Below are 25,755 nucleotides of genomic sequence, written 5' to 3' on the forward strand. Positions count from 1 at the left end.
TTATATCTTCTTATGCAATATATCTATTTTGAACATTTATTTGAAAATATCACGCTCTCTTTCACATTCATCATTCTCTGGGCTATAACATATCATTCTGTTTTGCTCACAAGAGGATAGGCGGTGTACAAAATGTTAGTGACACACGCGATCGCAGTTTGCCCACTTCGTCTCTCTTTCCCAGTCTCAATGCACTGTTTTCATTGTGTCTTCAAACGAACCGAGTTTTACATCGCGCGCATAATTTAGGAACTTAAGAATACTGTGACTTCTTGTCCATATACTTTAATCTCCGCCATCTCATCGCTGTACGTCTCTTTGTGGTCATGAAAAAGTATTGCTAACGTTCATTAAGAATTGACTCGTTTTGCACGCATTATTATATTCGTCTCTTTCTTGCGCGTTGCGTGCACGTTTCATCGAAAGAAACAAAATGGCTGCCGTTCCACGCACGTATCCAATTTAAAATTATTTCTCTTTTTCTCTCTCTCTTTTTTTTGTTTACCCTGTTGTTTAATGCAATAATAATAACAGCACGCATATAATAATCGCGTGTATATTTGTCGTTTATATAATTATAATTCATTGATCGACGCTCTTTCTTGTGAATTCAATTATAGTAATGATAATATGTAATAAGGAACCATTTATTCTGCGATATCAACGAAACGCGAATGTCCCAGTCGTATAAATTACGCGCATAATTTATTAAGGGCAATGTGGCCCTTGTCGTCAGAAAGAAGGGAGGAACCTTTGTCTCTGCCAATGCGATAGGATTTTTTGCACTTGTGCATTGTGTATTTTAAATTGCCATACTACAATAACAGTTGCTCGAGGCCTGCTTTTATGCGTGCAATTTTTATTCTAAAATCGAAAGGTTTTGTTATGCTTGTAGACGATGAAAGAATCTATTTTCTATCTAGTTTGTTCTTAGAATGCAATAACATTTTTTTGCTGCAATTTACATTACAAAAAAATGCACGCATAATAAAAACTCAAATAGTTGTTTCTGTTAATAATGCTTTTAATATTGAAAATATGTGATTAATATAGTACTAAATTGACCAATTTCTGTAAGGATTGTCTGCAATATAGACAAAGATTTTAATATTTATACTATAGGCTACAATTTTTTTATAGGCTACAATCTGATTAAATGAATAATTCAAAGTTGAGCGAGACCGTTGATGCAACTTATTCTACGGATTGTGATATCTATTCACTGAAATAGACCGTCCCATTCGGATATTTAAAGAAATAACATTAAGTGTCGATCATTCTTAATCGTCCAGGAAGCTCATGCCTTGAATAATCATTTCTATTCTCACGCTAATTGAAATTCCTCTCGTCTTTCCGCGCAATATCATAAGGTCACGACAAAGTTAACCTAAACTCCAATCACCAATTGGAATCTATCCAATCTTCGCTCATTCACCCATCAATTGGATCGCGTTATACAATATAACGTTAAGTGTTTATCCGATATAATTATCCGAAAGAAGGAAGAGTGATCACACAAGTGAGACTGAGAACACGGGAAAGTGACTTCAGAATGAGACATCTGAACTGAAGCGTCATTTGTTTTCCGCATTGTATAACGTAGTCCAATTGAGGCTTGGATTTCAAAAGGGGCCTACCTCTCTTTTACGTCGAGTGGACCTTGGGCCTCTTCTAATATCCGAAACATTACTGGAAGCGCGATGGGACGCAACATCCGATGTTCAGCCATATTTGCGATATATAGATTATAATATAATATTCACTCTCACGTTTATGTCTTTCCTCGCTAGCCCATTTTAGTCCCTAGATCTAATCGCAACCGCTACTAGCGACCGCGCATTTTAATCCTAAAGGGTAACTCTTTCGCACTCTCACGCACGCTCTTATCGTCTTTCTCCCTATCCCTCTCGCGCTCGATCTTTCTCTCGTATAACTTTAGGTTTTTGTTACTCTTTTTTTCCTTTAGCTTTCGTCATCTCCCCATCCTCCTGTTAAGCTAGCGTTTGAAGCGCATCGTCGACTGATGCTCCGTATATCGCGGACGAAGATTACGCGACACATTTCTATGTATATACTTTATATTACTACCTTCTTCTCTCAGCTCGATCTTTTTCTCGATCGTTTGATCTCCCGCTGTATGAATCTTAAGTTTGCACCTATACGTTGGTTATCACCGACGCTGGTTAACTAAATTTTTCTTGTCTGTGTGTTGTAAGTGGGATTCTAATCTAGTGAAGAAGTATGAATCGCTAGACTCACATGCCAACCAGAGCTAGTTAAGCCAGACTATCGGTGTAACTCAGCCTTAGACGATTAGACGCCGGGGTTGTGGAGGATGTATCATAGCTTTCGTGTGTACGCGTGTGCGTGTACGTTGTGTAAAGTGTATCGCGGTTGTTTGCCGCTGAAAAGAAACTCGTATCTTCTTTTTCTTTGATCGCATTGGCTCGTCTATAGGGTCATGCATATACGGCATTATGTTAAATTAATTATACGGTAATTTGCGTATAATACGCGTAATATACGTGTATATATATATATATGTATATAACGAGGGTTACTGCACGTAATCGGTTTTAAAGCTATACAGCGGCCGATTAGAGTTTATAACAGTCATTTTCCGGCGCCTCCGGAAGCTCCGGAAGTGGAACTTTGAAGCGAGCGTTCGGTGTCAATCAGAATTACAGAGTAGCATAAATCAACGCCATTTGCATCCTGATTTTTCTTTTATTTCAAAAGCAAAAACATTGCTGTCGAGTGACTTTGTCGTGATGTTGTTTAAATACGACTAATATAATGTAATAAAAAAATTGTAACTTTTTCAAAACTATTTCAGTTGCCATAAAACATTGTGTCGTCATAAAACATAGTGTTTGTAATTATTCTATAAACGCGTGCGTTAAAAAGTCACGTTTATCTGTTGGGATATAAATGGCGGATTCATCGGCGAAGTGCAGCTAAAAAACTTGCGCTATTCTGTGATTCTAACGATATCATTCACTACTATTCCTTTTTTTTCTGGAAGTCTTCCGATGTTGCGCATCTCATCGTTTTCAACTTGCCTCATCGGCCCGAAATTCGACGGCAGCTCTCTCTTGCGTGTCTTCCCTCTTTCCACAAATAATGCTAACAGCGTGACATGAAGTATGCAACACGCCTATGTAACTCTCTCTTGCTCGTCCGCCGTTACATCTTTCTGCATTATTTCGTTGCGCACCCGGGAAAGCAGGACTGCGACAGGACAGAAGAGAAGCACCGTTCCGCCATTTAGCCAGCGAAAAGGCACGTTGGGAGAGAAGAAGGAGCTTGAATCTGCATGTGCAGACGTAGAGAAAGGGCAGCAAAAAGGATCGCTTGATTTATCCGCTCTACTTTTTCATCAGCCTTTATCCCTCTTCTCTTTTTCTCTCTTCTCCGCGTCATCGTTCCTCTCTCGGCCGCCATTAAACTCTTTAACCCTTCCCTTCTGCGCATACGATTAAAACTTGAAAGCCCAGAAACAAAGTCTTTCCCAGGTGTGAACGCGCGTATGTGCCTATCATTGTATAATGTACGCGGGCACGCGCGTGGTGCACGGCGCTCGTTAATAATTGCAATCGCCAGTAATCATATATAATAATAATTATAATATTCGTGAGAGTTGGTATCTCTTTTGTCTCTTTAACTGTCTTAAATACTAGAGGTCATACGTTATCGTCTATAATAATTATCAATTATTTATATATTTATATATATATGTGTATATATATATATATATTTATATCTTTATATATATATATACTATTTATATATTCTAGACTTAACCGCTTAAATTTAGCAATTAATAATATTAATTTAATTTATTATTTTATTATTATTTCTTTTATTAATGTCGGAGAACGGGCTGGCGTCAATACGCAGTTTCGGCCATAACTAGCCTATTGCAGCGCGCGTTGTTACCTCTTCCTGTTTCCGTCTTCTTGTCGTTTTCCTCGTCCTTTTCCTCTGATCCTCTCTGGACGTCTTCCCCGTTGTGTCAGTTTCTTTCTCTTACTCATCAACAGGATTAATTTTCTTCTCTCTATCTATAGTTGCATCCAACTGGATTCGACTAATACTCTAAATTCTTTCTTAATACATTATTACATATTCGCGTAATATTACGTCCGGTTATTTACAATCCGGATTTTGAAGTTGCATTGGATCTTACTTGATAGTTGTCTTCTGTTTGACATTATCCGTTTTTTTAATGTATTGCAACTTTTGATCGTTATTAATATCTTTGTATCTATACAGTAGGCGTGTATGTGTTATTTTTTCGTCCAGAGATTTTTCGTCCACTGTATTTAGTTGCCTCAATTGTTCATGTTGCTTAGTATATCAGGCGACCGTGCTGCGTTCTGCCATCTCGTCCATCCTGGTAAAAAAAATTTAAAGTTCAATAACTATGTCTTCTGAAAAAAAAAAAACGGTCAGTTTTATTCGAAATTGACTCATATAGTCGACATATCTGTTTTTGAATGTACGATTTGAATCTTACGGGTATCTTTCAGATACATATAAATAAGAACATTATCTATCATTATTTGGCCTTTTAATATGAATCAGTAATAAAAATAAAATTTGTTTTATCTTTCGTAATTATTAACATTTTTATTATTTCACGGTAGAGTTGTTTTTCGTTGAGATAATGCTGCATCAAAATAATTATGGTAACGGAAGAAAAAACTGAATTATTTAGTATGTTGGACACAGTAATATTGGCGAACGTTCTTAATAAATTTATCTCAACAAACATAAAAAACATAAGTCAACCTGACGAAATATTGCCGAGAGCAACCTATGGCACATACCTATTATTAGGTCTTAACAAGGCTCAATGGTAGCCATTAGTGAACGCCGCTGGTATTAGAGGACCCTGGAACAATACAATATATCGGTCTCATCAACCTTCCCATAAAAATAATGATTGTACAAGGATGAGCACAAAGATAACCCTTACGTTTGCCTGCATATCTAAAATTGCAGCGTGCAATTGCGGTACTTGGCCTTTGAAGTTGCGGAATTTCTTTTCTTTATGCTATATATTTCTCGAAATTCCACAATATAAAGATAATAATAAAGTGGCAAAAATGCGAAGGATATTACGCGACATGATGTTACGTGGAAAGTTTTTGGGTATATTAAATATATTGATATTGCAGAGAATAAATAGATTAGAGAAATCCTAGAAACAATATTAAGTTTATCTTCGATACAAGCCAATGTAATAATTGTCATACTATACCTGACGGACCAGAGACGTATTCATAAAATATAGAATCAGAATATAGAATGTATAAAAAGCGTATATAATATGTACATAGAAGAAGCAATCTTTTTTTGTGAGATTGACAACCGATTGCATTAAATATAATGCATGTTTTCGCAAGAGGGTATTGTATTCACATTTGCTTGTTATAAATGCATAAAGCTGATGCAATTGCAATACGGAACGAAACGATAAAGAGCTTGGCCAAATAATTCTTTAATTTTGCAATATTTTATTACATCAGGCTAAAATTTATTTCAAATTCTTGCGCGCGGTATAAATTTTTAAACATAAAAATGCGAATGTACATTTTTTCATCGAGTTTATTTGGACAATTTGTTTTAGCAGCCGTAAACATTTGTTAGAGGAACATTGATGCTTTTACATTTAGCGAGAATATTTCAACGAATTCTTTTGCATTTATTATAATTAAAATGCGATGTATAAAAACTTTTTTAAAAATAGTTTTTGCATAATTATTTTTAGCTTAATCCGACTGTTATTTTCGCTGATAACTTTCGATTTTATCTCGCACTTGTTAGCAATTATGAAAGTCTATTTAATTGACGAAATTCTATTGTAAAAAGATTTGTCGAGAATTCACTTATCTTCGAAGCAATATACAAGATTATGCAGCTGATGACATTAGCGATGGAATAAATTAATTGGCTGAATAAATTCTGCACGATTGCCGATTGTAAAAATGTGAAAGTGTAAAAAAGTGAAACTTTCGATCACGCTCTTTATCCTTATGTCCATCTCTCTGCCGATCCGGTGAAGAAAAGGGAAGCATTAAATGGACTTACGGGACTGTAGTTGAGCGGGGCACGGGATACGGCGATCGCGGGGAACGCGGTCGTGGGGGGCTGCGGGCTAGCTGCGGCCTGGACGTAGCTTGCGACTGCGGAATCCGCGGCTGCGGCTGCTGCTGCGGCGGCGGCGCTCGAGCTGTACATGTCAATCGGGCCCGGTGAATTGGCCGCCGGGAAAGACCGGCCCTGCGGCCCACCGTGGCCGCCGGCCGCGTGCGGCGACGCCGGCGGGAATCCGGCCTGCGCTGCGGCCGCCTGGTAGTTGTTCATCACTGCAACGAACCCGCGTCAATGTTCACCCTCTTATCCCGATCGAGCGGATGTTGTTCGTGAGACGAGGACTAGCCTCGACAAAGCTCGCCCTCGTCTTCCGCGGCACGGGCAAAACGCGAAGGCTTAAATCCGCAAAATCGCTTTTGAATTTGGACTTTATTGAGAAATGCCAAAAATAATTTTCAATACTCTCACTTACCGCAGCGCGCTCAGCTTATAAATAATAACTGCTGTAATTTAATTAAACTGTAGTATAATAATTTCAGATTTTACGTTAATGTCAGTTCTTCATTTATCTCCATCATAAAGAGAAATAATTCTTTTTACAAAGTTAATCCGTAAAGATTTAGCTTTGACTGCGCCGGAGTAATTGAGGATTTAAAAAGATGTCATCTTTTTTATCTAGCCGTTAAACGATTATTAAGCCGCGTTTAATTTTCCATCTTGTAATTGTAGCATACATTATTTCACAATAATTAAACATCTGAGTGACAATTATGGGACGTGAATATTCTGATTGTTTCATTCTACCGTGATAACGATACGAGCGTTGCATGCCTTATCCTTTTTAGGAATCTTCCATGCAAGTACCTTGAGGCACGTTGCTCCGTTGGCGTTTGCCCCTAGTTTTTAGCTTTTTCGCCTCTTTCCGCTTACTAATATCAAACTCATTTCAGTTGTATAACGATACGCTCTAGCGGGTTAAATCTCATTAGAGATAAGGTACTTTAACTCATATATACTATACAGTGTGATATTTGTTGTAACGAGCTCACGCATATTCGTGCACAAATGAACGACGACGATCTCTGGTCTACATATTACTTCGAGGACTGTGCATGTTAAATGATTGCGCGTTTAAATGATCGTGTAAATACCGTCATATCGATGAGTACGATTACACACATTGAATACGAGGAAAAGGATAGAGTCCATTTAACGAACTTCTTTTCGTAGTTTCTATGAAAAAAAAAAGGAAGGAATACAAGGAGACACTCATGAAGCGCATTGCAAGGCAGCTTTTACATACGATCATAGAGATAATAAAAAAAAAACACCTTGCACATATATATATTATATATATATGTATGACATTGTACAACACGTCACTGGGACAAGCAACGCAATCGCACGAGGCAGTGATGGTGATCGATTTGAAAAGTCACGAGACACAACAGGCTTTCGACTACGATTAACGTATGATTCGCACGACGGCTGATTTTCCTTCGTGCTCTTAAGAAGTCAAACAGAGCAAAAATTTACAAAATTGGTTCGATTAGAAAGGCTAAGCGACGAAAACTAAACTTACCCCACACTTCAGCTCTCGAGTAAAGACCCCGCGTGAGAGTACAACGAGGAAAGGAATAAGATGTGAGGAAAAACTATGACAGTGATGCGAATAATTACGAAATTTGGTGCAATGGGAGATAAGTCTAAAATTTAATTTGTATTAATATTAAAAAGGAAAACGCTTTTTTTTCTATTGTTAATATTTAAAAAATTTATTAGAAATATAAATAACAAGTTATTTTACTGCTCATGCCGGTTATAGCAGAAACAGGAGAATTCAAAAATACTATCTTTTTCCTAAAGAATTTAGTAAAATAATCTTAATGAAATAATTATTGAATTTAGTAAAATAATCTTTCTTCCTTCTACATCAAATCCAATTGTTGGCAAGAAAATAATATTAATTATCGGAAGTAATATTAATTTCATAAGATGATTTTTTTCTTTGAATAATTGAATACCAAATTATATTCTTTCTAGTAATATATATTTTTAGTTTTTATAATTTTTTTTTACTTTTCTACTTTTGCAATTGGAATATTTTGTGCTTGCAGTAATAGACGTCGCGAGAAATGTATGTTACTCTTTTGAGCTTATTCTGCAGTATGCTAATGCATGATAGTTGATACACATATATATATATATATATATATATATATATATATAATGCATAACAACAAGGATTAAGTTGATGCGTGTTAATGCGATTACTTATGAATGTTCGAAACTCTCTTTCTAAACCCTGCCAACAACTGCCCTTCGTTCTCATACATCCAAAAGTAACAAGGAGCGAAATCATAGCGAAACTACTCTACGCTACTTTCGAAGCTGTATCACACACGGGAAAACAGTGTCTCGGCGTGTCGTCCGCATTCTGAAACTTTAGCACTCGTAAAAACTCTGACAGATAGCCAATAAGAAGCGGGGGAGATTAATGCATCTGACTCGAGCGATTCCGTATATCGCGCTCACGTTGTTCGCGCGCAAGAGCTCGCGTAAATGTCATACGGTACGTACTTTCGGATTAACGGTGGCCACGAAAGCGGAGGAGGAAAAAGACGACGGGAACAAGGAGGCAAAAGAAGAAGAAGAAGAAGAGAAAGAAACGGCGGTATGGGGGAAGGAAGAGATCGTAAGCGGGCGGTACGCGAAGAATTCGAAACTCTTTCGACGGGGGCGAGGAAGAGAGAGGCCGATGGTGACGGGGGCCACGGGAAACCGAAAGCGCTCCGGCGCGGCGGCGTACAATCTAAAAACCCATTCAGCTTTTAAACTCTTGACAATGGCGACCGGTTACAAAGTTTTGTGCCGGTACCATGGCGAGAGGGAGGCGCGTAGGGGGTTCGTGAGGGTCGGAGGAGGGACGAGCGCGATTCAAAAGTTTGATTTATTTGAGAGGAGATTGCGGACGGCACGACGGCGCGACGGCGCGGGCGGGCAGATCGGGGGCAGATTCTAGATGGGGAGTACGACAAAAAAAAAGTATAGAAGAACAGAGGCATATTTCGCTGCCGGCATCCCGGCGCCCTCGCGTGTATGGCACTTCTCTCTTCGAGAATGCGCCTGCCTCTCGTTTCTCTTCCTTCCGTTCTCCCGCGTCTCTCGGCGATTTGATAGGAAGTGTATGATCGTATGATAATAGAGAGATGAAAAGTAACGAGACGGTATCCGTGTTAAAAGATTGAATAATGTTTTTCTTTAGGGGGGAGAAAAAAACGAACGAGACTCTATAGCGAGATGAATGACTTTACTTTATGGCGAGATGAGGAAGCTGTCACGAAACAAGAAGTTTCCGCTAAATTACTCGTCTTTGCGTTCATTATCTGGCAGAATAAGCGATACAGTCCCACTTACTTTATTAATATCAAACAGTTTTCATTTGTTGTTTGTATATGTAGTCAAACGATTCATATATAATACAATACCTATTAATAAAATATGTCTACGTGTGACTCAACAGACATGCACACAGTAATCATGCTTATCAAACTAGCCATGCTTTCCGTTGCTCGCGTACACGAATCGTAATCGTCTTCTGAAATTACAGCCATTAACCGATTGAAATCTCTTTCTCCGACTGTTATTATTTCACTAAATGGAGATTGATTCTTGAGAACTAACTATTAAGCAACATGTAAAATCGTAAAATTGGAAATCTTCGTTTCCATCTTTCGTTTTCAATTTAAAGATAACGTTTCGCAAAATTATCCATTTCCATACTTGGAAGTAGAATTCCGTTTGAAAAAATATCTCTGTAAAATACTAAACGGTATTAAAATGAGATGACAGAAGCAATGATTGATTCGAACGTAATATTGCGTTTAACGTTTTATTCCGCAATATTTCGCTCAAGCGATCGTGAATATTCCTTTAAAAATATTGCGCACAATCCTTATTGCTTGCAATCTCGCGTGACCAGTTAACGAAAAAGCCATCATAGCCAAAATTGTTTGCATTTCCGAGCAAATCGATCGCAGCGCGACGAAGCGAGTCGAGGAAGCGCATTACGTTTGCAGCCGAGGAGAAGAAAGACTTTTTAAAACGTACCAGAAAGTGCTTGTGTAAGTAAGGGCGTGTTGTTGTTTGGGGTGAGTTGTCCATTGGTTAGATCCACTGAAACATAAAACTTCGGTCACAACTGCGCTATACTTGCAATACGCGTATATGCTTTTGCTATTCATTTTTGTCGACTATCACTCGGCAATAGTCTGAAAACTAATATATAAATATATATATATATATATATATATATATATGTCAAAGGAAAAAAAAGAAAAGAATAGAACGAACAGAGAAATATGATGACGCGTCAGATGGACGATTGAAAAGAGAACAGACGCAAAAAAAAAATGATTTTTCCGAATGTGTTGCTTTGTCAATCGTCTCTCTTGTTTTCGAGTTTCGTCTGAGGATGTCGACAATCCTCCAGCGTGCCTTCTGCCTCTCGTCTTCGACACTCAAGTGTGAAAAGTGTATCTTAGACGTTTGTATAGATGGGTTGGTCCTTCTATCACGGAAAATTACATTCGACAGACGAGTTCGCGCGTGTAAGGAAACACGGAAATGACGGCAGCGCCATACATCACCGAAAAATGTGACAGGTGTTTTCTCTAGGCACTTAAAAAGCTTTCGCTCGTATCGTCGGTATCAGCTTTCCCCATCGGGGAAGGATGCTCGAAACCGCGTTGGCGTTTACTACCACGACTACGGTTTCGATTCGGATGCATCGGCTGGCTGTGGCAATAATGGAACCTAGAGGTATCGATCGCCGTCGAAACTACAGTGCGAGAGACTCCCTGGAGTAGCACTCGATGCATCGAAATGCACTTCGGTATTAATATGCATTTTCCGTACGGAATAGACGAAGGCAGAAACGTACGAAACGCGATAAACGAGGCGGGACGATTCAAGAAGAATTCTCGAGAAATGGTTGTACTTCGAAAGATCGCGCATAGGGGATTTCTGTATCAGATAAGAGATAGAAACAGAGTGAAAAAGATATAGAAAGAGAGAGAGAAAGAGAGAATGAGAGTAAGAGGCCGATGAAAAAAGACACGTGGGCATATGTGTGGGTGCGCACGTGAAAGATAGATAGACGAAGAAAGAGAAGGAGGTGTTTCGAGGTGCGTATTTCGAGCAAAGTGAATGTCGACTTCATACATTTCTTCCGGAGTGCATTGCGTTGGACGTGTTGCATCGGCGCCTCTGTATACGCGCGGCCTGCATTCTCACTTCCTGTTCCGTGGTAGTACACCGCCGGCACTCCTGACATTAATAAAGAACAAGAAGAAAGCTGAGAATGATGAGAAACAAAAACGGGGACGGGGAGTACGATCTGTAATGCGAATTGTTACCGTGGCTAAGAAGAGACAAGGATTTATGTTAACGTATTGCGTGAATTAAACAACACATTGTGTTATGGAAACATTCCAAAGTTTCAGTTTAATTTCAACGTAACTGCGTAGCTGAGTAACTTGTGACTATCGTAATACACTATAACATAATATACTATAATATATGCGCGCACACCGATACAATCATATTTGATTATTCAAATTTAATATCATATTTGCGTTTCAATTGTTGAAATATAAAAAAGCTTTTCTATATTTCTTATATTTTCTATACCATTTTCTCTAACATTATTTTTATATTAATTACACATTTCTTTCATGTTTATTTTTATTATTTTATCTATGCCATATATATGTACGTACGTTTTAACTAACATAGAAAATAATGATTTAAAAAAATAATTATTTATTTAAATTTGATTTTTTGCATCGTATTGTACGCGATGAATTTGTATTATTACATATTACTAAATTGTTAGTATCTTAACTGAATTGCAAATTGCAAGTGTCACGCATTACGAGAACATTGGGAAAAATTAAAAAGGGAAATTACATTACATGTAAAGAATTAAATAAAGCATTTAAGGTATCTCTCAAGAAAAATATTGTCTTAATTTAATAGACATTACTTCGTAGTATGGCCATATATGGATGGATCGTGAAAAAACTGGAATTCAAATACCAGTAAGAGATGCAATGGAAATAGCTAGGATAAAAGCAGGTTAAGCTTGTATATTTTCAGATATCTGTGTAGGTGCTCATAGCATAAAATACTAAAGATTAATTTTTCAGTAACGGCATCTTTCTCGAGTAATCGACACGAAAAATATCTCAGAGATCGCAAATTTTATCTGAACTACATGTATTAAATCCCAAATTAAAAACAATTGCAGTTATGTAATAATACCTGAATTTTAATTATTTTCAAATTAGAATAACTTTGGTAAGTTAAATCTTAGGAATGCAAAACAAATAACAAGTTTGTATGATCCTTTTTGGCTCATTTTGTTTTGAATAAATTTAATTTTAATTATATTATGATCTATGTTTTAGCAATAAGCAGTATTTAACATTAGAAATTAAATTTAAAAAGAGACAACGAATATATTTATGATACAAAAAATGCGATTTTTGATCAATCATATTGTTGACATATGATTAGAGAGAAATGTAGAACTCAATTACAATTATCAGTGTCAAATCAGTGTTAAAACAACAATATTTCTATTGATCTCTGAAACAAAGTAGTTTTAGAAAGTATTTGCAAATTTATACATATAAAAAATTTTATTTAAATTCTCTAAGCTCTAAAAAATTTGGTCAAATATATACTTCTTGAATAGACTAGAAAAATTAGAACAAATTATATCATGGCTATATTCTGTGCAACTTAAACTACCGTAGGATTGTATGTAGAAACACCAAGTTTCCATTTCAAACATTATCTAAGTAATATTCTAATAATATGTATTATTTATCGATATTAATTTCATTCATGCAATATTTCACATATTTATCATTAAAATGAATATCGATAATTCATCAATAACTCATATTATAATATCGATTAGATAGTTAAAATATTAATAATAAAAAAGTATCAAAATATTTATAATAAAAAATGATCAAAGAAATACACAAGGAACAAAAGTACGTTTGTTTTTTTCGATATTAGTCAACGTAATCAATGAAACATTGGTGTTTCGAGGATTAAATCATATTCAAAGCAAAACAAGATACGTTAATAACTCTTTAGCGTATAAATTATATTATGCGTAAGCGATTACATGCGCGAATTATATTTGCAATATATGTTTAAACTGAGAGTGAAATCAGGAGGGAATACGGGAATATTGTTGAAGATCAAAATCATATTTTTGATGCATTGTTAATATGGGAAGGGAATAGGCCCTTCTATACCGTCGTAGCGATGTGTTTTCATGGAGAAGCTTCGTTTTGGGCGTGCAACTATCGGCGCTGATAACGCGATTGCGAGAGAGGGTGAATGGACCATAAATCGTGGATCGACGTGATTTGTATGGGGTATCACGGCGCTTAATGGTGTGGCTTGTCTCTATCGACATGTTCTGACCGGAAGTTTCGAGCTGCCATAGTTTGAGGGAAACACTCTGTAGACCTGTCCGCCGTAACCTGACGATTTACGTGCGTTCATATCTTTTCGATATTCAGCAACGTAAATGAATCGTGTGAATCCGGAGAATGTGGATATTGCGTAAATAAAAAAAAAAAACTTCAAATTCAGAGTAATTTGAAGTAAATTGGATAGAAATCAGAAGTTGTTTATTCTATAGGAGTCGGATTCGTGCGTTGGAATCCAGTTTGAATTTTGAACAGAAACGGCAAAAATTATTTATACAATCGAAATCTACCTTGATAATAATACAGTTTTAACTTACAGCATAATGTGTTTTTGTATCATTAAAATATCTCTTTGATATCATATAATTCATATTTTGATTTAAAAAAATAAATAACAATGTAACGAAAGGAAAAAAAATATAATAATAAATATTTGGAAAGTGAGAAAGAGAGATATAGAAAGAGAGTGTATCGCGCGCGGTCTCGGATCGGACAGGTTGACGAATGAAACGGAAATCCTTGCCAGCAGGCATTTATCGGAAGTTTCATAAAAAGAAAGGGGCCGCACACGCACACACGTCCACGTTCAGCCCTCGAAACGGGTGCGGCTTCCGGATTTTGCGACAACCGACGGCTGCACCGATAGCTTTTGGGGTCGTATCTCGATCCGGCCAAAAATAGCGATACACATAAGCACACATGTATACTTGCCTACACAGGTGACCAGGTATATGTATATACAGGGTGCTTTGGAGGTTGTTCGCTTTCTCTGAACCGCAGATATTAAGCAGACACAAAAGTTGTTAGAAGACGTATATTCAGCAGAGGTACAAGTATTAGAGAAATTTTAATGTCATGAGATATCATGTACTCTTGAATTATAAACAATTGAAATGATCATGGCGATTTAAATCGCGAATAAATCTTTCTGATGAGTGTTAAATGGAATGGAATGTTTTAATATGATTTAACATTGCGTTACTCAGCTACATAACATATCAGGGAAAAAAACTTACGAAAATAAGTGAATATGTAATCTACGATGTGGGAAATGAACATCTCTAAATTCTTCAAAAATTCTCTAGCGGATAAAAGCGTACGACCTCTGGGACACTCTATATAAATACATATATACTAAGTCTGCCCGTGGAAATCCTTATTGCCTGGGTTTGGCCGTCCATCGAAACGACCGACGCATAGGGATCTAGGCCAAGAGTTCATCTATTTCGAGTGTATCTCCAGCTGACGTAAACGCGATCGAGACTTTAGATAAGGACTTCGCGCCGCGAAATCTACCCAGGGGACTCCGAGTAGTGCGAAACCGGTGAGCTTTGAGTCCCAAATTCTGGCATAGAATCGTTCGCTCCGAGCTGGATGGAGAGCGAGGGATCAGAGAAGGTTACCATCTAGACGAAGAACGTTCGACTTGTAAAGGACGTATCAATACGTCTGTCACGGGATAATTCCGTCCTGAAAATTGGTTTTGCACCGAAATCAAAGTCTGATCGAGATAGATTATACATATCTTGAAACGAACTATCTGTCTAAGGTTTAACTATTTGGAGGGCTTTAGCAAAACACCGCACATGAAATTATATGAAAAGAAGAACAAATTTGTTTCACTTTTAATATTATTAAAATATTTTTTTCTGTTGAATCCGCGAATATTCTTCTTGAAGAAGATTCAATTTCTAAATAATGCATATATTCACACAAAGAGATTTTCTTTCTTTTTTTTTACTAGAGGGGCAATAGGTAATCAAATGATACAAAACGGTCATTGGAGATATAATAAAGGTTACCTACTTTTCATTGTGCCACCATACCATTTTTGGAATATTTAAAGATTCTCCTAATAAAGAAGAATGATCACATAATTAATTAAATAAAGCATACCATTCAGCCCATTTTCTTAAATGCACGTTCTAATTTTTTATCATTTTCTTTTTATAAATATAGGTAGAATGTACGCGTTTAAAGAGAATATACTATACCTATTTTAAATAAGTGTCATTTCAAATATATATATATATATATATATATATATATATATATATATGACGAAATGATTGCATAAGCAGTCAAGGACACGCATTGCATGCGATTAGTATTTTTTAGTAAATTACGAAGGAAGATTTTAGAACGTCGAAACATCCCTGAAAACTTAATCGTTCAATGATGAAATCATTGAACATGCAAATATGGAAGAGGTTCAAACGTGTGAGGACAATCTTGTGCACGTACCATATACGTAATGTTGATTTGCATCATAACAGGCACATATTGAAGCGGACAGATCCTGACCGTTATAACTCAGAAGCTGAGTTGTGTTCTGTCGTAATTGAAGTGCACAACATTTTTTGACGAAGCAACACATTGATCGAATCATGTTGTTAATTAGCGTCGTTAGTCAAAGACGATCATAAGCCGTTAATCCGCGCATCCATGCGGAATAATGACGGAATTGTTAAATAATGTGTTAGATGCGTTAAGCAAATTAGTAGATATTTTCTGGGTGGCAGAATCGTTGGCACGTCGTAAACTACACACACGTGTTAGTGGCTATATGCCGGTAATAATCGTAACTTATATATATTGTAGGCAAAATATAAACATATGTAGGTATCACCGTGACAGATCGAAGTTTCTAAACTACGAGCTCGTCAGTGTGTCACGCTGCTAACTCTAATTAGCGTTCTAATGCTAGCGGTTCAATAAACGACAAGAAATAACGACGTTCGGGCGGATAAGTTTTACATCTGTTTCTAGCTCAGAAATACTAGCCGCGACTATAGCAGGAGTTTATACAATTGCGTAAGGAGATACGAGGAGAGATGGACAGTCAAACTGATAGACGGACACACAACACACAAAAAAGATAATCACTCTCATTCTACCTACGTGTCTAATCTACTGTTCTATGAATTCTACATAGAAGCTGTAGGCGAAACGTCGCAGCGAATCGTCTTACCGCTTCGCAAAAATCTCATCGAAAAACTACTTTATCTATATAGATGTAATTTATTATAAATTTAGAACAACACATTCAAGAAACATTTGTCATACACGAAGATACTCGTTACGATCGCTCGAAGTAGACTATTTTAACTCGGATATATAACTATATGACATTTAAACATCAGCCAAGATTGCCATTTACACTTCGATAAATATTAATTCATATAATTTAATATAGAAAATGTTTTCCTCGCATATCGTGATATCATACTAGAGTATTTGTATACATATATTGTTATCATATAGCATAGAAATACGTTTTCGCTATAAAAGCCCATAAAAATTTGAATTTGAGTTTAACACGAGTCTAATATGTAGGCAATCTCAGCGTTAACTCTATTTACTCTCAATATTAATTACAAAGATTAAAGTCGATAACAATATGTTTTATACTACAGACTGCTTCTAACCAGAAACTATGTATAATCGTTTAACTCGTTTTATCTAAATTGTCTACATTTTTGCACCACCACGGGAAGATTAGAATATATTTCTTTCAATAACGACACTGTCGTTTTCCATTAATTTTAGCTTCCTATCGCTTAAGTAAAATTTTCATGTTTTTTTACAATGCAAAAAAAATGGGCAATCGACCCGTTGTGGTTGAACTAGGCGTTTTTACTATAGACAATATGTAATAATTAATATCTCTTTATATATACGGCGACGTTTCTAAAAGATAGTAGGTGTAGCTAGATGGTAGATTACTCGCCCCTAGGTGACTGCATCTTCAACGAAGTCTTCGTCATCGATCTCAGCAATGGTTCCGCCCCGGACGCCTTCCCTCCATTTTTTGCGATATTCAACTCGAATTCGTTCGTCTCACGGAAAAACTGACCCATAGCCGCGCAACGTAATGAGCAAAATCGTGCGGCACGATAATACGAAAATAATAATAGAAAGCGTGAAAATAATAAAGATAATTTCAGATTTCATAAGGAAAACAGTATATAGATACATTAAATACATAAAGAAAATATAAATACATAAATAATTTACGAAAAAATGTTTGTGAACTAGAGTAGCCTTTTGGTGCGTTTAATACTCTCTTATAACACTTTCGACTATGGGTCGCGCAGAAAGATCAAGAGTGCTTTTACGAGGCTGATTTCAGTTTTCACTAGAACTACATACAACCAGTTTGGATACATGCAAGCGTTGCTGCAACCGACGCGCAAAGTAGCGGTCAACAGTCAAAGAGTGATAAATATTCCTAAATAGAGATGCTCAAAAAGATATGAATATACATTTACTATTTTGATTAGTAAAAAAAGGCTTGTATTCTCTTAACTATAATAGTCTAGTCCTGAATTAGGTCTGTCTAATATAAAAATCACCTTTGATGTCAACGGAAGATGAAAATCTGATGACTTTGATCGTTTAACATTAAATACGATGAGAATACGAGCCTAAGTATCGAGTATCGATAGTTTTAAAACAAGCTCTGTAAGTTGAGATTTTTTTTCGGCGTTTTGTGACGCTTTTACTTCAAAGAGAACCCTTTCCGCGGAACATCAAGGTTAGGAAAGGATCTAACATTTCTCTTGTCATGCGACGTGTTATACACACAAATCTCCCGTAACACTCTCTTTCAAACAGACCTATAGACATCAGACTAAGTTCTAGTGAAAACTAATTAGGCTCGAGTACTCATATGGATAAGAAAACGATGAAAGATCTGGATATAACTATGTACTATGAGCTAGGCAGCCATCCAACACCAGTACGAGATACGGGATATAAACGTATATATGTATACGTAGAACCCAAATGGCTCTTGTTACGATTACTTATTAGGCTATTCTAAACACTATGGAGTGAAATGACGCGTACGGTATATTTATATAAATATATAAAAAGACTCCTGACTGATTAGAGATTATCTCGATACACATTCATGCGATAAATACGAAAATATCGTAATATGTTATGAATTTTTTCATATTTGCCATATGAGTATCTATCCAGGCGTCTCTAATAAGTTGAATTATATATATATATGCACTGATTCTATTTTTAAAATCCAGAATTGCAATTCGCTGTTTGTTTATACGACAGATTATGTATACAGAATGCCTCGAGAAATATGCGATACAATATGGCATTATATCTCTATCAATATTCCATTGAATAACTTGACACATATTTCTGGAAATAGCTTTGATATATATATTTATGATTCGGATGGATATATCACAAACTTTTTGCAATGGTATATAAAATCGTATAATTAGCTGCGACTTATACGATTCTTCAATTGATGAAAGCAAATTGTATTTTTAGTAATGTGCCTTGTAATCGATCTGAGAAAAGAAGTTTATCCCGAGAAGTACGCTTCATTGAGAAAATATGATTAAACATTTCTCCATGTCTTCTACCGTCGTCTGAATTGTTTTTCGGTAGAGTTATCGAAGAAGCGAAATAGAGATTGTAAAGATCAACTTTCTGGCGTGTTAAAGACCGATTAAGACCGGCTTTCAAGTAGATTTGAAAACGTAGATACGTAGTAGATACGTAGTGTAACAAATGTAAAGAGAACAAACCAAACTCGAGGTAAAGGCAAGAAACTAATTCAAACTTTTACTGCTGCAGCGAAATCGTATAAGGCTGCGACTTATATCGCTTCTTCGATACTTACCTCCTGCCAATCGTATTACTCGATTGAAAGACTAATTATTCCCTTAATTAAATTGTAACGCAATAAAATATCGTATGCCGTTATAACGGTATAGCGCGGTCATTTTTTTGTGACGATGAAACTGGTTATCGGGCGATCATATTAATTCATTTTAATCGCCAGTTCGTTGAAAGCGCCGATCATCCGATTCCCAATTTAGTGAAAAGTATAATATAATATTAACGTAACGATACACACGTATATCATATTACGCGACCTTTATACGCAGATTTATTTTAATACGATAGAACACGTCTATAATGATGGAACTAATAAATTGTTAATCGCCGTGGATTTTGTGCCAATTACAGGATTGATAAGGTTCTTTGAGTTGCGTATACAAACGTAAATAGAGTTTGAGAGCAATTTTTGAAACGATTTTTATGGATAAACTGCGTTAAATGATATAAAGGAAGTAGGACACAAAACGCGGATATTTTAATAATACATATCCTATTTTCGTGCTGCGAATACGAGAGAGAAAGAAGAAGATTACATTTCATATATAAATCGATCGGTTTTTAAAATCGCACGTGGCGAGAAAAACGGAGGAGACGAATACAGATCGCGTAGACGATACAACGAACAACGGATGCACAACTAACATACGGTTTTCTGTTTCCTAAGCATTCCATAAAAATAGATATAGAATATACATATGTATATTTATATAGAGCTCAACCAATAATAAACACTATCGGCAATATGACAATACTCGAACTATGGGTACCTAAAATAACTAGATAGCAACAATGGTAGATGTCTCGTATTCAATCAGAATTAAGTAATGTAGAATGTATGCGAATGGTTGAGTGATGTAAAATCGGATTCAGATCAAGCAAATGAGCACGAATAAACATGAATGAATAGCTCGCTTCAATACTGCTGGCACTGTTCATTGAAACAAGTTATTCATTCGTGTTTGTACGTTGTCAACTGTTTGGTTTGAATCCGGATTAAGAAAGTGTTGATTTATACGTTTTGAATAATTGATCTTCGTTAATAACCGATAAATGGCTGTCACGCAATTTATTAATAAGTAACGAATTAAGAATTTTAGAAATAAGAATTTTAAGATTTAATTTTAAAAACAATTTAATAATTGATTAATTAATGTTATCACAAAAAACAAACTAAAAATCTACTATGAATCTTAATTTCAGAAAATCTGCTATTATCTCAGTTGAGAATATAACGATAAAAATATTGGTAATGATAAGAATATTTTAGAAAAGAAGAAAATATCTTTGATAAAATTTAGAGCACAAATTTTAAATATAAAGTACCAATTAATATAACTCTTGTCAAACTTTTCTCATGTATAATTTTTGAAAACACGCGTTTTCAAAACGCGTTTGTCACGCGTAAATCATCAGTAGAATTAGATCACATTAGATAAATTATTAAATTTTCAAATTCACTCGCGATTTTGTGTATGAAAAAAGAAGTTTTAATACACACGTATAGCGCTCTTGATTGGTGTTTGCAGTGAATTGAGTATGTGTGTGTTTGTGCAATACGTGTATGTGGAATCTGGGTATGTACTACGTACTACGGATTACGGTTACCGTCAACACGAGCGAGAACACGAGAACTTGGTGGAACAACCTGGCACTTTGGGGTTGAAGCTTACCGGTGCAACCCCCGCTGGGGCTCACGGACACTCGGCCTACCCTTGGCCCCACTGCGCGGTACACGACCGCTCCTACCCAACAAGAGACATCACCGATCTTACATGATATAGAAATGTCCGTCGATCACGCTAAGATAATTTTATCATCAATCGACAATTGGGCGATTTGGTGCTGGATTAAGTTTAACGAAACTCATAAATAAATTTACGTTGCTTTATGTTCTTATGTTTGAAACAAAATCTTTATAATAATAAAGTTTATAAATGTGTAAGTACCAAAGGTAACAAGTATTTGTTCTTTTGCATTTATTGATTTCTACTCTATCGAAGAAAACTAAAGTTTTATTTTTTTTAATTAATTGCAAATATGAAAATATATCAAGTACGAATATGTGAACAAATTATGACGAGTTATATTAATAAGTAAAAAGATTCGTGATTGCGTACATATAATATGTATATGTATTCTATAATTAAGTGAAAAATATAAATATATATATTTACTGTAGGTATGTTAAAATTACCATTACATAAATATCTGCAATTGCTGTTTCAATAACGTTTAGTAAATATCAGGAAGAAAAATTCGTTCTCTACGTTACCATATAAAATTTTCTGTAAAAAACATAACTTCCGTTCTTTCATTTTTACTTTACGTCTTTCCTCTACGTATTTTTGATTTTTATAAAGATAGTCTAAAATTATTGCAACGTACTTAATTCAGCACCGTGTACTTTATATTGTATTTTTGGGTAAAGAGTTGTTTACTACTTCGTGTTTGCCCACGTGTTTGTGATATTGTAATTTTTCTATTTTTTTTTATAAGGCACGTGGTTTCAATGAAAAGAGAGAAAGAGGAAGTGAGAGAGAGAGAGAGAGAGAGAGAGAGAGAGAGATCGGATCTCTCCATAACTACAAATTCCCTTTACATGTATGTTCTTAACTTGAAGATTTAGCTTCAAATTGTATTTAGGAGTATATGTTTAAATGTCATATATTAAAATGAGTCTAACTTCACAATATACCGTATGTAAGTAATGAGTTCTCAAAATTTGAAAGAACGTCTTATGTGTTGGCAATGAAAAGAAATGCTACATCAATTGCTCTTTATAAAATTGTAAGTTGTACTGATCTGTGAGGTGACACCTAGCTCATAGTAGAGACAAATTAAAGTATATTATAATCATGCTACGAAAAAGGTAGTAAGAGTATATATGAGAGGAGGCATACGTTTTTTGTCTTTCCTCCTTCCAGCGATATCGACAAAGTCTATCTTTTTACGTTTCTTTTTCGTTCATTGCGTGGTACTTTTTATTTGTTACAGACATTTACTATTCATAATTCTTAATCGTTATAATAATAGAGCTTCAGAGAGAATCGTTACATTATGGTGTTAATATGTATACGCGCGTGCGTAAGTGAACCCACTCTGTCATTCAGTTCCAGAGCGATCTTTGATGGGCATCAAGTGTTACGTTATTGAGTACCCACGAGACATTTACAAAACTTTCGCGGCTACAAGTCTCTCTTCGTCACCTTCTTACTCGTCTTATCGTCTTTGGTAATCTAATTAATCGTCCGAGCCCTCATCGATCGCCTGTTAAATTAATTACTTTCACGAGTGTGTTATTCTCTTAAGGCGCGTATAGCGCAAGCCGAGGAAAGAAGCATCGTCGGAAGCATGATTCATTCTATACCGTTCGAAATCTTATGCATTAAGAAAGATTGGCGATTGTCGAATAAAACGATTTCGCGTGCAAGAAAACTTGAAGAGATTTTTTGAGCAAGTCGTAAAAATCTCATTTACACGGTAACATTAACTTAAAAAAATATCCGTTTGTATGAATTTTAAAAAGTATAGATATTCTAACTGTGCGAAAATATGAGCTCACCGAATATCAGTCATCCTTAATCCATAAGTACCATAGTAGCATTTTATATGATTCAAGTTTAATTGTCCTGAATTTTATTGAATTATTAATTTTTTTATTTGTTTATATTAAAACTAATTTAACATTAAAAAAAAAAAAACTTTTATGATTATTTTTGGATTCAAAAGTTATGTAAGAAGTGCGTGAATTCTTACGTAAGTTCTAGGGAAAAAAATATTACGGAGTAAGATTTTTATACATTAAATAATGGCACACAAATGTTATATATTTTAATAATAATATTATACATATATATATATATATATATATATATATATATATATATATATATAATTTTTACTCTGATACTTAAGGATTAATGAACGTATTAGAAATTTTTTGTTTAAAAACAAAATATATATTTATATAACCTCTCCCATTTCCTAACCCCTAATTGACGTTTTAATTCAATCCCAACGTAACCCGCGAGTCTCAATCGGCTTCGGAACTCTGCGCCATACTGCTCTCACAAACATTATATTATCTTGGACGGTATATATTTTCTCATATTTCAAACATTCTCCAATTGTTTTTTTTTTCTAATTTCACATATTTCATAATTCTTCAAGTAGTCTTGCGTGGTACGCGCTTCAGTATCGTTTATTATTTGCTCTGTGAGTGCAAGTGGCATCGTGAGAGTCATTCTCGGGATTGGGCAAAGTATTATTTTTATCCACGCGCGATCATAATGATTTAACAACAATCTTACGAATAGCAACAATCGGACCATAGCTCGGTAACGTTAACCGCGCCGTTCTGAGAAAATCTAAAGAAAATGTCGATATTTATGCGAAAATGCATATCTAGACGAAGTGAAATTTATGAAATATACAAAAGACTTCATGTCACGAAATACACTCATGTCGCGAAATTTTTTTGTTTTTGGACAGGACGGTGACGTTAACGCGAGCGAACTATAGTCGCGCATAAAAGTATCAATAATATTATTTAAGCATCGTGTCGTTAACAAATGTATAAGCTCAGGACATAAGTGTCTCTCCTCTTGAGTTTAGCTTACTCCTTAATTGTCTCGCTCGTAAACTCTCAGATCTACATTCGCATCACGCGTTTAGTGCTGGATGTAACTGTTTAATGCGTAATAAACACAACAATAAGACTAACAATGAGATAATTTAAATGGCTGCATTACATTTGTAATTAGACAAGCAAAGCTTAAAATTAGGCAACCTTTAAAGGCTGATCGTAAATTTAGAATAATATTGAACACAAACTTTATAAATCGTTAAGACATTTCTGATGTATTTAGTGTTAAATTTCTAATAATATTGATTTTGATACAAGTCGTTCGAGTCACAGACTGAAAATGACATGGTATTGCATTTATGAGTAAACACAACGCTAAACCGGTATGCGAATGCAAGCCTTTAACAATTTATGTTTCGGCAATTCGCAAAAATGATTCTAACGTGAGACAATTTGCGAGAACGAGCGTAAATCTGGCTGCTCTCTTCGTGAATCTGCGTTCTCCATAACGTCTTAGGGACGAGGACGGACAATTCGCTCGTCGCCCTTCTGTCTCCCTTCTATGCGCGCGAGACTTATCGTAACATATATTTCGTACACACTTCTTTCTTATTCGTTTACTCGCCCTGCGATCCACACGGATGGTTCGTAGGACCTTCATTAACGACAACTCGAGAATACACAACGGAATCCAAACTCGATCACAGCTCTCGCGAACGTATAATACGTTGCGGTATGGGTGGAATAATGCCAGAGGGATGCGGGCCAGCGAGGGGTAAGAAGGATGAAACCGAGAAAGCAAGGAGAAGGAATTAGTACGACGACACCGCTCGCGTCTCTCCTCCTATTTACCGTTAATAAATCCGCGCTGTAATTAATTACTCTTAATCTTCATTACATATGAAGGTAAATGTATACGTGCAATGTACAGGAACGCGAAAATACCGCGTCACCGCGACTTGCGCGTACATTATGCATAATCTACCCTCCTCTTTTTGAGGATATCTTTAATATTCTTAATTAATCTTAATTACATTTTATTCCTTTTGCGTTAGCCTCCGTATGAGCGATTTAGAAAATTACTTTAATTAAATGAAAATCTGTAATGCGTACGCGACGCATTACGACATAATGAGAGTATAATTAATATATGAGGATTTTAATGTAAATCCCCGATTATAACTGTTATCGTGCTGTCATGCGCATTAAATCTATTTAACTGCGTTTGGTATTCGCATCATCCTTGCTTCCTGGGGTTTCCTGACGCTCTATCGAGGGACGGAAGTGCGGGACTTTGGAAAGGCCTGGAACGAGTTTAACGGCGCAATAATAATAAAGAAGCGCAAAATGGCCAACGGTCCTTGAGCGGCTTATCTCGATGCTAATCTCTCCTACGAGGGTCGGTACTCTTTTTCTTACGTTTCACTTTCGCCTAACTCGACGTATGCCTTACTCTACGTTTAGCACAATATGTAACTTTTTTTTTTCTGGTTAAGAAATAGTCACGTGCCACGACAACGGCACCTTGTTCGCGATGCTTTTGTGCGATGCATTTTAATCCGCGCCTATAATAATTTTGTAATCGATAAACCTACGCTATGGCGGCTATGGTATTAACGAATCGTGCAAATCATTTACTTCGAATTCCTTTTTTTACTTCATTAAACTGGCTCTCTTTCCTGCTCTATCGTTACCTTAACAGAAATTTATATTCCGATAAGGCATCCTAGTAAAAAGCTAATTTCCTGCTGCCAAGATATTTAATCTTGAAAAATAGAAATTGGTGATAAATTATGCTCTTTTTCCCCCGCGTCATTATTCTTTCATTGAAGAAAAATCCTCTACAGAGTTTCAACAAATTTGTGATTGAAATATTATATTTGCTAGTAGCAG

General features: G+C 35.9%; 1 protein-coding gene across 6 annotated transcripts in view; it reads right to left on the reverse strand.

Annotated features, from left to right (window-relative positions):
- Positions 1-491: 491 nt before the first annotated feature.
- LOC105205369 (RNA-binding protein Musashi homolog Rbp6) overlaps positions 492-25,755 on the reverse strand; it is a 594,533-nt gene continuing 569,269 nt past the window's right edge. For 5 of the 6 annotated variants that reach the window (XM_026130364.2, XM_039452221.1, XM_039452220.1 and 2 more), the window contains 5 exons: positions 11,326-11,430; positions 10,213-10,278; positions 6,097-6,374; positions 4,833-4,897; positions 492-4,396 (listed from right to left, as the gene is read on the reverse strand). In XM_026130364.2, the coding sequence (XP_025986149.1) occupies positions 4,856-4,897; positions 6,097-6,374; positions 10,213-10,278; positions 11,326-11,430 (491 nt within the window). In that variant the 3' untranslated portion in view covers positions 492-4,396; positions 4,833-4,855. The remainder of the gene's footprint in view (positions 4,397-4,832; positions 4,898-6,096; positions 6,375-10,212; positions 10,279-11,325; positions 11,431-25,755) is intronic. The other variant, XM_026130366.2, reaches the window with a different exon arrangement.

This window comes from Solenopsis invicta, chromosome 7 (genome assembly GCF_016802725.1).
Source record: "Solenopsis invicta isolate M01_SB chromosome 7, UNIL_Sinv_3.0, whole genome shotgun sequence".
NCBI lineage: Eukaryota > Metazoa > Arthropoda > Insecta > Hymenoptera > Formicidae > Solenopsis > Solenopsis invicta.